At 38.5% G+C, this 17,224-nt stretch overlaps 1 protein-coding gene across 1 annotated transcript; it reads right to left on the bottom strand.

Annotated features, from left to right (window-relative positions):
* Positions 1-3,988: 3,988 nt before the first annotated feature.
* On the bottom strand, positions 3,989-8,920 carry LOC145786755 (uncharacterized). Its single transcript, XM_082598488.1, has 5 exons — positions 8,720-8,920; positions 8,327-8,389; positions 7,532-7,797; positions 5,543-5,728; positions 3,989-4,987 (listed from the first exon to the last, which is right to left on the bottom strand). Exons 1-5 carry the CDS (start codon positions 8,793-8,795, stop codon positions 4,904-4,906), a joined length of 675 nt encoding a protein of 224 aa, XP_082454614.1. The 5' UTR covers positions 8,796-8,920; the 3' UTR covers positions 3,989-4,903.
* Between the last annotated feature and the right edge of the window lie 8,304 nt (positions 8,921-17,224).

Raw genomic sequence — 17,224 nt, 5'->3', positions numbered from 1 at the left:
CCATATGTGAAAGTAACTAATGGGTTGGTGTCCATATTTACGTCGATTCCACGTCAAGTAATGTCGAATAGTTGTGCATAACCCTGTAGCAATTATTTTCGACTTGGATAGGCAATAGCGAAATTCTTTAGTCAAAAATCTCATCTTAGGTAAATTTGACATTAGTAGATGTTAAATCAACGTAACCTCTTCATTGACTTGCATGGCTGAAAGCGTTTTCCCCAAGCTAAGGAAATAAACTCAATCATTATCAGTGACAAACACAAAATGAAACCGCACGCTAATAGTAAACTGTCAATCAAGCTATTGAATTTCAGCAAGTTTCTTGCATTTCATAACTGGCTGTGACAAAAGGTTTATTGTGAATTTCACAATTATCCGATACCAACATAATCGGGATAAAAGTTGGGGCAAGAAAAACAAGTAAAAGTCAAGAAATCTCAGGTTTCTAGCGTCACTGCTTCTATGTGAAATTGCTGAATTAGCAGAGGGCGAGACCATAAGGTCTACGCCAGTAACAGATACGGTTAAGACGACACCCAGCGGCGGGAGGTCTGGGGGGCCTCCCCCAGAAAATTTTGAAACATTACTTTGAATTTGGTGCATTCTGAGAGCATTTTCAACAAAAATGTGGGTATGAATATTCCTGTAAAATGGTGCTGTCAGGTGGCATAGCAAAAGGATAAGATCATGTTTTCTTTGGCATTTTTCGGAAATAAAGCTAAGTCTCTATGTTTTCTTGTTGTTAATTCCTGGCTGAGATGTTTGAATGTTTAGTATTGGGAAAACTCGCTCTTTTAATGCAGTTTTGTTTAAAATTAGGCTAGTTTTTTTAGATTGAAACCATCATTCTCAATATCGTGACGTCACACGCGTGCCAAGTGGGGTTGTAACCACCCCCCCCCCCCCCTTGGCTACGCCACTGGCCATTGATATCCCAGATGTCTTCATGATATCCCAGTATGGTTTTAGTTTAGACTATATCCATTTTTCTCTCACTAATTACTGTAATAGGCTTACAGAACACTATGCCACATTGGCATACCTGGGGTGGGGTAGGTGGAGTGGGCCATGTATTTCGTATTGGCTTAGTCTATAAAACAACATTGTTACAGTAATTGCTTTGACAGAGCAATGCAAAACAAATTAAATGCCTTAATCTACGTCGTTAACTACTAAAACATTTTTAAGAGAGGGGGGTATGGCCCAATGCCCCCCCCCCCCTGCGTACGCCACTGTGTACAGTTACGGTGGGTTAAATAAGCATACGTTAGCTCAGTGGTTACGAGCCCGACTCAACATCACGCAGCGCTAATTCGGCTATCACGGTGTGCGCTTGAGCAACGTATTTTTTAACATTCAGCGGCAAAAAGTGGATGGAATAATTCCTTTGCAACAATGAAAAACTTTACTCCGTCAGTCTTGATAACCGGCCCTACATCAAAAGCCTCTACACCTACAAGTAGACTATGCGAAACAACGTACCTATCTAACCAATCAATGCTTTGCCAGTCCGAGGATAAAGACTCAAAAACCAAACCCAAATATTAAACTTAGTTGTGATGATTTACTTTTACTAAACGACAGAAAACATTGGTTTTTACATTTGAAATGATAAAAAAGTGCGCTTATTATATTACGGTACGTTTTTGTTGATACTCTCGTCCACACACGTTAGGCCTGCACTATCAAGTAGCCAATTATGAAAGAGCTTGCCGCTTCCACCATTTTCCAGACCCCTGCTATGTTTTAGCGAGTAATATTGTTTGCTTTGATGGTTGGAAACAAAACATATCGAGCTAAAAGCTTTTTTTACAACTAGCCTACAAGCTTTTCGGAAGCGCTGATCTGAGCCTTCCTAAAAGGGTAACCACTATAACAACTTATGTAAGAGCTTGTGAGCTAAAGCATAAATGAACCAATCAGAAGATACGTTGTGGATACCACCCAATTGTGACTCTTCTAGCTCTCAGCCGAGAGTTGATCAGTGCTTTAAACGTTGTTTGGTAATTGGTTGGTTTTGAATCTTTATCCTCGGACTGACAAAGCCTTGATAGGTTCTTCCTGGTAGTTTCGCATACTTATAGAGGCTTTTGACGCAGGGCCGTTACCGAGATTGGCAGAGTGAAGTTTTCCGAATGTTGAAGTGTTGTTGCCGGGGAATTATTCCATTCATTAGGTGCCGCTGAATGGAGAGCAGTCCTGGAATGCGTTGCTCAAGCGCGCACCCCGAGAGTCGAACCAGCGCCGCGTGATTTTGAGCCGGGCGCGTAACCACGGAGCTAACGGGGCGGACAACCTGGATTTGATGAATTTCATCTGAAGAACGATCTGTTGTGTTTTTCGCTTATACTCAATTACTCCTCATATACAATTTTACATTCTATTTAATTTCTTTCTCAATTTACACGGTTACAAGAGTTTATACAAGAGCTTGCATAAGCGTAATTTGCCGATGCTTGACATTTGTCACATTAAGAACAGGAAAGCAGCTGACTCGATGACAGATATAGTCTTTCGCTGCTTCCTGTCTGTTGTGGTATCTAGATCGCTATGATGCTATTTTATTCGCATTAATGTAAGTTAATGAAATTATACAAAAAGTAAAATCTTTTTCATATCTTGGTCATTTAATAACTGAAGATGGGAGGTGTGACCATGAAATTCTTAGACGGATAGAAATTGCAAGAACTACATTTGGAAAAATAAAAAATATTTTAACCAATCAACGTTTAAATTTATCAACTCGTTTCAGGATCTTAAAATGCTATATCTGGTCGACCCTATTATACAGTTCTGAAACTTGGACAATATCACAAAAAATGGAGAAACGGATCGATGCCTTCGAGCTCTGGACATACAGGCAAATGTTAAAAATTTCGTGGAAACAAAAAATCACTAACGATGAAGTACTCTCCAAATTCAATTCAAGCAAAATGCTCTTACAAACAGTCAAAAGAAGAAAATTGAAGTATTTCGGACACACAATAAGGCAAAATTCATTACAAAGATCATTAATAGAAGGGAAGATAAACGGTAAAAGAAGTAAAGGCAGACCAAGAATGATTTGGACAACAAACATCACAAAATGGACAAAATTAACTTATGAATGTGCAGTACGCACAGCTCATGGTCGAGAACAATGGCGTATTGTATCCAACCCTCCAGACGAGGAAGGAACAAAATGATGAATGTAAGTTATATAACTGTGCCGTACTATTCTCGCAACAGACGAAATAAAAGTTTTCTCTCACTCTCTCCTACGGGAGGCTATATTTTTCATCGGTTCGAAAACGCATCTTCAAATGATCCGGACACTGGTAGGCTATATTATTTCAAAAATTGAATGATTGATTGAATCTTTATCCTCGGATTGGGAAAGCTTCTTGCAGAGCTTAATCCTGGCAGTTTCGCATATTTGTAGAGGCTTTGAATCACTGACGCAGGCCCGGTCACCGAGATTGACAGAGTGAAGTTTCACATTGTTGAAGTCTTGTTGCCAGGGAAATATTCCATCCATTAGATGCCGCTGAATGGAGAGCAATCCTTAACGTGCGTTGCTCAAGCGCACACCCGAGAGTCGAACCAGCGCCACTTGATCTTGAAGCTTCTTCGTTCCAGAAGTGACGCGCTAACCAATTGAGCTATCGGGGTAGATAGCAGATAGTGTAGTGTAGTATCAAAATAATACGCTGTGGTTCCCAGGCTCTTTGAAAAGGTTTCGAGCATTGAAAATTATTCGTGCCCCGGTCCATAAGTGCCCCCTGGATCCTCCTGTCAATGCTACTGTCCATATGAACCTCATCTAGGCCTATGTTTTTGTGGCGAGCAGCCATAAATAAACATGCAGCCTAGGTGAAGGTGCATAGGCCTACAGGCCAACTCACATTATCGGGTTCACTGTTTGCATCTGCAGTAGCCTACTGCTCAGAGTTCGCATGTCATCATCTGCATTTCAACAGCCATCAACATTTAAAACATTTAGCAACAACACTTTTTATTCGCTAACACAGTGCACCGCAATCACAGATGCAACACGACAGACAACGGAAAGCGGTGGAGGGCAAAAAGTCTTCGAGTCAGCTGCTCAAAGTGCTCATCATTATATTTACATCAACATCGCCTAACTCCTCGTCCAAAATCATCTCACTGATGTCATCGATAATTCTTATGACATTTCTAGATGACGCATAATGCGACATAATACGTAAGAAATAAAAGACATTTCATGCCATAAACTGACAGTAGACACAGAAAACACCAATGCTTCCCTGATGGCTTGTTGAGACATTTCGTCAGCCGTATTTCGGCAAAAATTGATCACATTTCAAAAATTTAAATCGAAAATGAAGCAACACGAAGCTGGAACAATTGAGTCAAAAAGTTACATTTTTTCAGAAATTGACCGTGATATCATATGTCAAGATAAAAAATAAATGTCACATACACGAGAGGGCGCTGGAACAGCAATGAGACACTGTAAAACTTTCGCAGCATGGAGACAAAATAAAAAGGGATTAGTTAGCTTGCATAGTTTGACAAAGACGTGCTGAGAAATACCATCAACATCAGGCTTTAAACACAAGTAAATGCAGTATCTCTCGTTAAGGAAATATTTAAAGTCACTAGCTATAAAACGTTTTTGTCTACAGATAAGCAAAACGGCCTGTTCTAAAACGTTATTTCATTTCATCACTGTGACGTCAACAAACAAATAATGAAAATCGCTTTATGAACCAGAGCCCAAGGTGTACGACTATACGCACGCCCAACTGTCTAGCAAACCAATTTTCTTTGGAGTGGTTGTTAAATCCAAAATATATTGGAGGTTGGAGCCGGCGTGGATTTTACCAAAAAAAATCTTTCTACAAAACTAAATCCAGTTTGGATACCTCATGTAACCTCAAACACTTCTATTTTTGTGCTTGAGTGTCACAAAACGTGCTTCTTCTCCACTTCCAATCGTATCAACAAATATCTCCAATTTCTAGATGAAAGACAAACATTGTATGTCATGCAAAGATAAAGCCCTTAAGGTTTTTCTTTTAAAACAAGTAGGCTACTTGATCGCCGATCGGCCTTAAAAATTTTAAAGAACTTGCAAGATACAATGACTATTGACCAAGGCACAGACAAAAGCGTTAACAAAACGTATGTGACAATGGGATGGTCGTAGCTCTGTCTGTCTACTAAAGCCTGGGTTGAGATCTTTAGTCTCAAATATTTCGTATGATAGACCAGCTCGTCCTCTACATTAGAAATCAAGCTCCAACGAGACCAAGCTAGAGTTTAAATTAACAGTTAGAAACCAATGTTTTCTGTTTTTAACACCTTCGCACAGGAGAATCATTTCAGTTGCTTTGTGGATACACTGAATCGGTAAAAGTGGACTGGACACTTCAGGTCGTACAATAAACTTTATAAAAAATAGCAAATAATATAAATCTTGTTCCTAAAGATTCACGATGTAAAATAATTTCGACTGCGCCAGACTATCCACTGATTAAAAGGTTTGTAAGCTCAGATTGTGATCATTTCTTACCGTATTTTGCAGGGAGTCAAGAGCTTCTTGTAATACTCGTTGTTCTGTCAAGTTGGCACTTCGTCTACCTCCGTTGCAATCATCAAAGCACCGGCACATGTCGACAACTTTTTCAACTTTGTGCAACAACGAAAAGATTTCGTCAATGCTAGTTAGATAGTTATCAGCGATGTTCAGAGTTTCAATCTAGAAAGTTAAGAATCAACGTAAGATGAAGTGTGTGGTAAATTTGTACCTTATTTAACCCGTGCTATAGAGCCATGGACTTCTAAATAGTAGCACCTGGACTGGACACGCAGTGTACATTTTGTACAACATAAGGCCAAACGTTGGTACAACAGTTGGCCAACAGTGGGCCAACAGCCAAGTAACTAACCCTGTTGGCCCACTGTTGGCCAACTGTTGTACCAACTGTTGTACCAACTGTTTGGCCACATGTGTGTCCAGTCCAGGTGCTACTATTTAGAAGTCCATGATAGAGCACTGCACTACTTGTAGGTTTACGCTCAATCAGTGCACTGCCGGCGTCTGTGCCTTCAGCGCTTTGCCTCCCTTAGTTCTACAACGCTAGGGCTCTATTGTGTATTTGTCAGTCCTTGTAACTGCTAGTTTGAGCGGCTGCCAGATTAGTTTGTAAGTTATTTAGTTTTGTATTATTATCTCTCTCTTTCTTATTTTCAGAACTGTGTTATGAATGTGTCCTGTGTCAATTCTAAGTTTATTAAAGCCTAATTAATGCTTGTTTTTCTTGAGCTTGTTATGGTCAGTTCAAAGTGTAATAGCTACGCCACAGAGCCTTTTAAGTGAACTTCGATATGCGGTTTATATGTCATTTGAACATAATATCATTAGTATTAATATCTTAGTCAAAGATGAAGGGATTTTTGAAGTGATATTATCAAATCACGTGTCGTGCTTCTATCTATCTTAACGCGTAATCTATTCTCCAACATTTTTTCTCCGATTAATAGAAATACGTTGGTTATTTCAAACCTTGATCTGTTATGCTGCGTAATTTTTTTTCGTCATTTCGCATTCGAGCAATGTAAAGCAGTTTTTCTCATATGTTTGAAGCGTTACTCTGCACAATACTGTATAGTGTCAAGCATTTTGTATTTGATGTGAATCAATTTTTTTCATAGACCTATTTCAAAGGCGTCCCATTTTCTGTTTGTTTTATCGGGTTAATTGTGTGGTTTCTGGGCTTCCTTTGCTAGAGACCTTTTAAGTAAACAAACGACAAGCACAATAAACTTGCAAAGATGTTTTCGAAAATCAATCCTAAAACCATTTTATAAACTGTATATATACAATATACATGCACAAGACTTTAACTGCTATTCACACTTTGCATGTATGCACGGAAGGAAATGCAATGCCTCTTTTTCAAATGCACAACAAAATGGACCATGACTAACTTTCTAGGGAGCAAGTCTTTTAGGCGCAGACAGTTAGGCGCCGGTCAAATAGGTGCGCACACTGTGGCGTCTGGATATATAGGTGCAGAGCACTGTGGCGCCGTTCATTTAGGTGCCAATCCTAGTAAAGTCTGCAGATTGCATCAGCTTGGCAGGTAGGGTAATTGCGAAGGTAACAGATTAAGTAAAGTTCTATCTGGCTGCAACCTGTGTTCAGGATGCATAGCAAATGTCCTGTGGAGATGGGCTAATATCAAGAGTACTAGAGCGTTGTCTCGCACCTCATCTCCACATGCGCATTAACAAAACAACATATTTTTTGTTCAATATAACATTTTGTGTGAAAAGCATTGCCCTACCTGCCAAGCTGATACAATCTGCAGACTTTACAAGGAATGACACATATATAAATGAACGGGCGCCACAGTGCTCCGTACCTAAATATCCAGACGCCACAGTGTGCACGCCTATTTGACCGGCGCCTAACTGTCTGCGCCTAAAAGACGTAGACCCACTTTCTAGGACTATGTACATATGGCCTACTATTTAAAAAAAGAAAAACTCATCATACCGATCCAGGCATCGCTTTGATGGCTTCCCCAAGTGGAAGGAACATATTGGAGTTGATACGGCAGTTGTGAAGGGCAAGGCTTTTAATGGAGGCAGGTATTTCTTTAATAACATTCGCAAGGGCATGTGCATCAGCATGGTTAAGAATGGAATTGCTCACATCTACTGAACCCCCTGCTAAGTCACTTGCTGCCATCTTTACCACTTGCTCATTGTTGGCTTCACGCAGCATCTTCGAGACAAACAGTATATTTTGTCCACCAGATTCTGTAAACATAAAACTTGAATAGCTTCCTGCTCTTTGATATTGAGTCTACCAATAAAATGTGAAAATCACCACAAACGACAGATATTGTCACAAAAAGATGTAACATCTGCAAAGCACTGCCTCATGTCAACTGGTGCAATAGACAACGTTTTGTGTCTTAACATTGAAAATCAGTTTCAAAATACATATTAAATTAACATGAAGAGTTAAATGGCGTCTGCTACACACAGCCACAGCATGGGAGGTGACATGTAATCATGAAAACTCAAAACTTATTATGCATTGCATAGACATTAGACATTACATACAACCCAAACGATGTTACAAATGAATCCATTTATTTGCATAAACTGTTCAATTGAAACACATCACAGTTCATTTAAGTCGAAGAGCTAGTTAGATTGACCTTTCAATGCACATTAATGAAACGTATCAAGTGCAATGAGACAATTTGTAGTTGTTACCACATTATTTCTGTGTTGTGAAACAGTTTTTCTTTACAGTTGGGGTTAGGATAAGTGTACCAACCTTTTGCAGAATTTTTTGTTGCTTGACTTAACGCAGAAAGAAAGAAGTTCTTCTTATTTTTATCTGAAAAAAAGAAGTATTGGTGTTGTCACAAACAGTCAAACACATCCAACTAAGTGTCATTTTCAAAACTACTATTAACAATAACCATTTTATTTTACAACCACTATCTTATAATACCAGTATAAAACATGTCAGCATTAAAGTATGGCCTCAGTTGATGCTGAATCAGCAAGATCTGAATGGCTTGTTTCAGACTAAAGTATTTAAATATATCGTTACATGTATTTTAGAGTTGGAAAGCCAGTCAGAGATTTAACAAAAATGAAACCATGAGATAGAGAAATCAAAAATAAGTTAAAAGCAAAGTTGTCTTAGAACTTGAATCTTTACCTTGTGTTCCCTTCCCAGTGGGGAGAATTGTGTTTCCATTCAGTCCTGACTTAGGTGTATTTCCAGATTGAGGCATCTTCTCTTGTTTATATACAAAATTTCTAAGGCCTAGGCTGAAAATTAAACTTGATGCTTTGTTTCAATCTAAGATTCAGTACTCAATTATAAATTGGTAACGCCAAGTTCTACACTGCTTGCTCCAATTTACATGTTACAAAACAAGTTTGTCCAATCATATCTATTTTCGCCAAGATCAACTATTTTTTATCATAAATTTAATGTGCTCAGAATCAAAGATATTATTAAACTAGAGACTGCAGAATCCATGTACAAATATGTGGACAAAATGCTGCCACGGCCTTTGCTTATGTAAATGAAATTTACCATTATAGCACCAGTCAAAACAAAAATGATGATGTATATTTAGTAGTAGTAGGCATCCTTCCATCTTTTCAGATGATGGTAGCACTCTGGGTCGGAATGGCCCGTTTCGGCGAGTCCGATTCGGCTAATCCGATTCGGCTAGTCCGATTCGGCGAGTTCCCTATTCGGCGAGAGCCTTTTTCGGCGAGTGCCCTATTCGGCGAGTTTTTGAAATTTTATTTTTGAAAGGGAATTATCGGGTACCGTAGCCTAACTGTTTTCACATCGTTTTAGCGTCGCTGAACGTGCAGAAAGGAATAAAAGTAAAATGTTTTAACTATTAAATTAAAATTCGTCATGTCAGATCAGTTCAGTTGTTTTTATTTCTGACCATCATATTAAAAACAATACACGTCAACATAGCAAAGGTAGAAGCTACAAAACGTGAACGCTAAAACGTGCTTGAATTCGTCATGTCCGTTCAGTTGTTTTTAAGGTAGAAGCGACAAAACGCGAACGTCAAAACGTGCTTGTGACCGAAGTAAGTTATTGAGTTGAAAGAAATTTGACACGGTCGCAACACCTTCAGAAAAATTTAAGATGTGAAGGGAAAATAAAAAAAAGAAAATGTTACAAAAAAAAAATTCATGTTTATATCTATAAGTTAGTACTTTTGAATAGTTGAAATGATTAGTTTGGATCAACAAATGTGTGGCCTACAGCTTGGATTGAAAGGAAATTATCGGGCACCGTAGCCTAGTTATCCCTACCAGCAAAAATTTGTTCCCAGAACCCAGTTAGCCTAACAGTTCATTTTTACATTGTAGTAACAGAATGAAAAGGCTAACCAAATGTGTGGCCTATCGTTTTAACGTCGCTAAACGTTGAAATCGTGTAGAAAAGAGAACTTTGCTGACTAGGATACGTTGCAAGCCTTAAAGCAGCCGGCGGCCATGGCCGCAAAGTAGTGCTTGAATGACCGCCTGTGCTACCTCCTCCGTCGGCCAAGTTCGGCCGCCGGTTTCTCAATTATTTAATTTCGCAATAGAATGTTCGTGGATTAAATGTCGAAAATATGTAGCATCAAAGAGTGACGCAGAATTAGGTCAGCGCGTCAGAATCACTACTGTTGTATTGAATATATTCAGCTGCGAGCACCAGCGCTGGAAGTCTTGTTTGCAATTCCCGAATGTTTATTTTAACGAAGTGTTAATCCGAAGTGCTAATTTACATCCGCTGGCGATATTATCGTTTTTATATCGATTCAATGTTGTCGGACATTAAATCGTTTTTAAAAAGGAGAACTTTGTTAGTTGACATCCGTGGGTAAAACACGTGCCTTCATAATTGAGAAATGTCCCCGCTGTGGGTTAGTAACTTCACACCCTCAATGGTGACATCATAACGATATAAATGGTCAGGTTTTATGAAAGGCGGTATGCAGTTGAAACAATTTACTGAGCTGCGAGCAATTAAAACAATTTAGGGTCGTTAGATGGTCCCGCAATACCGGATTACAATCCCGATAGAGCATTTAATGCGTGGTACAACGATTCTATTGCAGGACGTCGCCCAGACTTCAACAACGCTAAGTGATTATTTTAACATTGTTGCAAGTTTAATGCTATTTACTTGTGCTATCGTTATTGTATTTTGGCCTCCAAGCACGCAGATTTGGCCGCCGAGAAGGAGCTCTCGGTAGGCCACGATGGCTGCCGGAAAAAAAACACGAGTTTTAAGGCCTGCGTTGAAACTGAGAAACATTCACAGTAGCCCTTCGATACGTTGCATTTTTAAGATTATGCATTTTTAAGATAATGTATTTAGACGTTGAATCAATGTACAAATGAACTGTTAGGCTAAATGGGTTCTTGGAACAAATCGAAGGGCTTCTGTGAATGTTTCCCAGTTTCAACGTATCCTAGTCAGCAAAGTTCTCTTTTCTACACGATTTCAACGTTTAGCGTCGTTAAAACGATGTTAAAATGGCAATTTCTGCTGGTTGGGATAACTAAGCTACGGTACCCGATAATTTCCTTTCAATCCAAGCTTTTGTTGATCCAAACTAATCATTTTAACTATTCAAAAGTACTAACTTATAGACATTAAACATGATTTTTTTTTTGTAACATTTTCTTTTTTTTATTTTCCCTTCATTTTGTAAATTTTTCTGAAGGTGTTGCGACCGTGCCAAATTTTTTTCATCTCAATAACTTACTTTGGTCACAAGCACGTTTTAACGTTCGCGCTTTGTCGCTTCTACCTTTTTCTACACCTTTGCTATGTTGACGTAAATTGTTTTTGATAACAACTGAACTGACATGACGAATTCAAGCACGTTTTAAGGTTCGCGTTTTGTCGCTTCTACCTTTGCTATGTTGACGTGTATTGTTTTTCACATGATAGTCAGAAATAAAAACAACTGAACTGACGTAACGGATTTTAATTTAATAGTTAAAACATTTTATTTTTATTCCTTTCTGCACGACTGCAACGTTTAACGATGTAAAAATGGCAATTATAATTAGGCTACGGTACCCGATAATTCCCTTTCAAAAATAAAATTTCAAAAACTCGCCGAATAGGGCACTCGCCGAAAAAGGCTCTCGCCGAATAGGGAACTCGCCGAATCGGATTAGCCGAATCGGACTCGCCGAATCGGACTCGCCGAATAGTAGCAGACCCACTCTGGGTACGGCAGCTTCTCATATGGCTCTGAAGTCCAATCCTGGCGTGGCAGTCTCGTCCACAAATAAAATCAAACTATGATAAAAAGATGCTATGTTTCAATGGAGTGTTGCTATGGCGTCAAATACCAAAAGAACTAAAAGAAACATGTTACAGTACTTTTAAATTTAAATATAAATGTTTCTTAAAAAATTTGTACAATATTCACTCCTAAAACATATCATCTGTTTAGCTCCTTGTACATAGCCTTTGTGTTGCTTTGTTTTTGTTATTTCACTGATATTATGTTCCTTAATTTTTGTGTTTTGCTTATATGTTCGAGTGGCAGCTTACTTCGGTGACCTTTTGTTTTTTTGCTGCCATTCTTGCTGTGAGAATTATTTTTGTTTATTTGTCAGCAGAAAATATAAATAATCTGAACTGCCTTAAAGATGTTCATAAATTTATATACTTCAAATAAAAAAAACACTAACATTGGTGACAACATAAAACACATTTCTAAGAAGTTTTCAGGTTGAAAGCATGTTTCTAAAGTGGGCTGACTAAAACTTACAAGCCCACATTTTAACTTGAATTTACTTTCAGTGTCGCTTTTAGTCATTAGTGCCACTTTATCAAAGCCAGTCAATAAATAAGTAACATGTTGACAAAAATTACTGTACCTATCTGCACACTAGGCTAACTAATTTCCTTGAAGAGTAAGCCTATCATTTTCTCTATACCTTAAAATATAGGCAGTGGCTATTTGACCGGCGCCGGTCTTTGAATCTGAAACACTATTTGACCGGTCATGACGTCACTATATAAGCATTTTTTTCTTTTTCTCTTTCAAAGCAAAAGACGAGAAGAGTGCCTATACAAGTTCTAAATTCAACACCTATGTTCAACTGATTCTGTGGCGCGTAGGATACGCATCGGGCTGGTGCTTCTGAGGGAATGAGTTTGATACTACGCGGAAGCGTTTTTTTTTAAATTTTTAACTAAATTTTGACCCGAAGTGCCTCAATCGTTAGGCTTCTGCATTTTTGTGATCAATTTTTAATTTGAGTAGCCTACAGCGGCTGTCTTTAAATGTAGCAAACCTCGCAAACCTAGCAAACGTAGCAAACCTAGCAAACCTCGCAAACGTCGCAAACCTAGCAAACGTAGCAAACCTCGCAAACCACAAGGTTGCCAGATGGTATTTTTTATTGTAGCCTATTCTTTTAAATTTCTTGGCTTTTTATTTATCGGGTGCATGTTTTTTAAAACCCTTTTGAACAAGTTACTTGTTTAGTGTTGATGTTGCAGAAGTTCTATTCTCATCTATAAAAAGATATCAAAATCTCTGCTTTGTTGGTTATGGTTAGTTTTGATATAAATACATTTAAAGCAATGCCTTTGCGATCAACATTTGTGAGATAGCCTATTGCAAGTTAATATTAACGCAAAATTTGGTAGTCAGACATTCGGGAATCAGTACTCCATCCCTTAGTTGGACCATGCTTGGGTGAGTTCACTAATTACTGGTTTTCTAAAAACCGGGCTGCAGACGATAAATAAAACTTAACTTTTGCAGACGACCGTAGTTCCAGCCCTGGGCTACGCAGTGTGACACAAAACGAATAAGTGCCTAATGACAAGCTTTTGTGTGTGTTTAGAAAGTAAAGGATATTTTGTGAACGAAACCGGTTTTTCCAAGGTTTGGTCATTTGGAGTGTGTTTAAAATACCTATATGCTTTGGCTCTTTTTTGAGCTACTTGCAAAAAAATGATTTGTTTTTGGGATTGGTTTGAAACGTGTTTTGGTTGGGTAATTTTGTGGCATCTGGCAACTCTGCAAGGTTTGCTTCTTTAAATGTAGCAAACCTAGCAAACCTCGCAAACCTCACAAGGTTTGTACATTTGTACAATTACGGGAAAATATTTTTTGTGTTATGAGGTTTTCTCAGCGGGCGTCTTTAAATGTCGCAAACTCCGAATTCCTCACAAAGCTTGAGAAGGTTTCTGCATTTGAAAGCCTACCGCAATAGGTTTTCATAGTCTCCCTAAAGAAGATAGATTTAGACTAGCAGCAAGTAATGATAAGGTTGTCTGTAGTCTAGGCCTATCTATTTGGTGCAAACTATGAACAGTTGAAAACCTCATCGGCCATCAATTGTAGAAACCTTTCTCAAGATTTGCGGGTTTGCTAGGTTTGCTATATTTAAAGAAGCAAACTTTGTAAAGTTGCCAGATTCCACAAAATTACCCAGCTAAAAACACATTTCAAACCAATTTTTTTTGCAAGTACCGTAGCCCAAAAAGGAGCCAAAGCATATAGGCATTTTAAACACACTTCAAATGACCAAAACTTTTGGAAAAACCGGTTTCGTTTACAAAATATTCCTTACATTCTAAACACACACAAAAACTTGTCATTAGGAACTTCTTCCTTTTGTGTCACACGGCGTAGCCCAGGAACTACGGTCACCTGCAAAAGTTAAGTTTTATTTATCGTCTGCAGCCCGGTTTTTAGAGAACCACTGATTAGTGAACTCACCCAACCATGGTCTAAGGGATTAAGTACTGATTCTCGAATGTCTGACTACCAAATATAAATTGCGTTAATATTACCTTTCAAGTTTCAACATCTCACAAATGTTGATCGCAAAGGCATTGCTTTAAACGTATTTATATCAAAACTAACCATAACCAACAAAGCAGAGATTTTGATATCTTTTTACTGATAAAAATAAGACATCAACACTAAACAAATAACATAATCAAAAGGGTTTTAAAAAAAAATGCACTCGATAAATAAAACGCCAAGAAATAAAGAAAAAAAAATTAAAAAAAATACCATCTGGCAACCTTGTGGTTTGCGAGGTTTGCTAGGTTTGCGAGGTTTGCTAGGTTTGCTACGTTTGCTAGGTTTGCTAGGTTTGCTACATTTAAAGACAGCCCCTACAGCCCAATTTTTTATGTCTTTTCAAATATGAGTAGGCTAATAAAGTTAGAGTTTTTTAATTTTCTTGAATTTGAGAATTTCTCTGGATAATATTCCGTTCGTCATATGAGGATGTGACCGTGTTTGCCGAACGACGCAAAAATGTATTGACGAACGGAAAATTATGACGAACGAAAAATTACCCAGAGAAATTCTCAAATTCCAAAAAATAAAAAACTCTAACTTTATTACTTAATTTTATTTTTTAATTTTCTTGAATTTAAGAATTTCTCTGGATAATTTTCCGTTCGGCATAAGAGGATGTGACCGTGTTTGCCGAACGACGCAAAAATGTAATCAGTCAACAATGATGATAAAAAGCATGCAAGTGTCCGCCTTTAGTAAATTAGTTGTGATTTGCTTGTTTCTGCTTCAATTTTTACAATTGAACCAGCCCTGCAAAGCAGAAGATCTCAACTATGCTTGGACACTTGCATGCTTTTTTTCATCATGGTTGACTGCTTTCACCCCACTTTTTGGTAGATACCTCCTCCGTGACGTCATCGCCTTTTTAACCAAGTGGGGAGCTTGTAAACCAGCTCCCATTTAAGATTCAAATCGTCTTTTTATTTTCTCGTTTTTGTAATCCACGTTATATACTTTTTTTCTTTACCTCGTATAATAATAATGTTATGGCTTTATTTAATGTCACTCTACAACAAGTAAGGTCTTTTAGCGACAGGGCGCATGTTTAATTTTACATCAGATTTATGATGTCATCACATTATTATAGCAAGAAAGAACACAATAGGTAGGCCTAATTTTTAAAGTCTATAGTTTGATCTGACCTGGAGTCATAGGCGCCGACTCCGGGGGGGCGGAGGGCCGGCGCCCCCCCGTGAATTTAGCTCGGGGTGGCTGCCCCCCCGCAAATTATTAAAAAAAATCCTAAATCAAATGTTTCTAAGTTCAGATTTGCGTTAGTTTGACCTTCATTGCGGATCGATCTCATTTAAAAGATCTACTTGTTGCAACAAAGCACTGCTCCTAAGATAACAAAAGAAACAGAAGTACGGTAGCTGATAAACGCCAGCATGGTGCCGTTGAAGCAAACAATGATTGAAAAGCGTTTTTCTTGATTTCTTCCGCTTTTTTTTTCTTGGGAGTGTCAATAACGAGGTGCAGTTTGCTCAGTTTAGTATCTACTCGTATTAAGAGCCAAAGTTCAAAGTGACCAGCATATAATTCGAAGTAGCCTACAGGCCTCGAAATTCGTTTTTGTTGACGGCGGACAAACGTGCCCGGTCTGAGCAGCCATCTCAGCGGACAAATTAAGTCTCACGGTGGACACACCAGTTTTAGCCGTCGATCGTTCCACCGAACGAGGTCGTGTTGCTTATTGCGTCACAATGCTCTGGGCAGGAGTCGGAAAATTTCTACACCAACGCTATTTTCTGCTGTGCAAAGTTTTACTTGGCTTTTTTCTTTAAGTTTATTTTTGCGTGTCATGTGAGCGAAAGTGAATTTTCTTTGGGTCTTTTCTTTCTTACTGTAATACCAAAACTTAACAAGTTTTGTTGCATCTTGCGGTAATAGCCTACTCGTATAATCTAATTTAGTAACCAAACTTGCCGTATCATTATTACTCGGAGATCAAAGCCAGACATTGTGACGTAAAACGTGAACTAAATTGCGCGTGATTAGTGTAGAAGTACCTGAACTCCTATGGATTCTTAGCGAAGAATTCACCTTTGTTACGCTGATTCAATGTCGTCAATCGTTGAAGCAACGTAAGAATCGAAAGTTTTCCTCCTTGAATGGAAGCTAAGGGATACAGTATTCACGTTTTCTAGATGCGCGCTAGAATGCGCTGGAAAATATATTATCGCAACAATTGTTCGAATGTTCGTGCTATGCAATGACGATTTGTATCGCTAGTTCTTGTGCTATTTCTCGGCGGACAAATATGACCGATCTAGATGTTACTTCCCGCAGACATCACATGCTGTGACTGCGGACATGTCCGCCGTGAATTTCGAGGCCTGAGCCTACATTATAAAGCTTGGCGATATACAATGGCAGATAGACGCAAACAAACATCAATGCTGACAAACAAACATCAGCATTTTGAATGTAAGCAATCAGTCGGCTAGAAAGTTTGCCCCCCCGGCAATTTTCAAAACCCGGCGCCTATGCCTGGAGTCGATCTAAAAAATACAACTGCGATAGTCCTTACCGCTTATATTTCTTTGTGTTAAATCTATCACCATGTTAAGAAGCTTTTATCTGCCCAATAGCCACAGCCTTATAGTTGTCTTGACTCTTGTGTAAACTAGTTACCACAGCACCACCAGCATCAAGCCACCAAAGGTGATTATTCGGGTAAAGTCCCTGTGATTAATTTCCCCAGCATCAGAGTTGCCACATAAATTGTTTGTTGATCTTTTTATTTCAACTTATTATAATATTTCTAGTTAAATAGGTATACCAAGTAATATAGAGCTGCCTAATAAATGTTTGTCTGACTGTTTGGATTTGTACAAATA

Source organism: Aplidium turbinatum, chromosome 17 (assembly GCF_918807975.1).
Source record: "Aplidium turbinatum chromosome 17, kaAplTurb1.1, whole genome shotgun sequence".
In the NCBI taxonomy this organism is placed as follows: Eukaryota; Metazoa; Chordata; class Ascidiacea; order Aplousobranchia; family Polyclinidae; genus Aplidium; species Aplidium turbinatum.
This window is presented reverse-complemented; position numbering and strand designations above follow the sequence as displayed.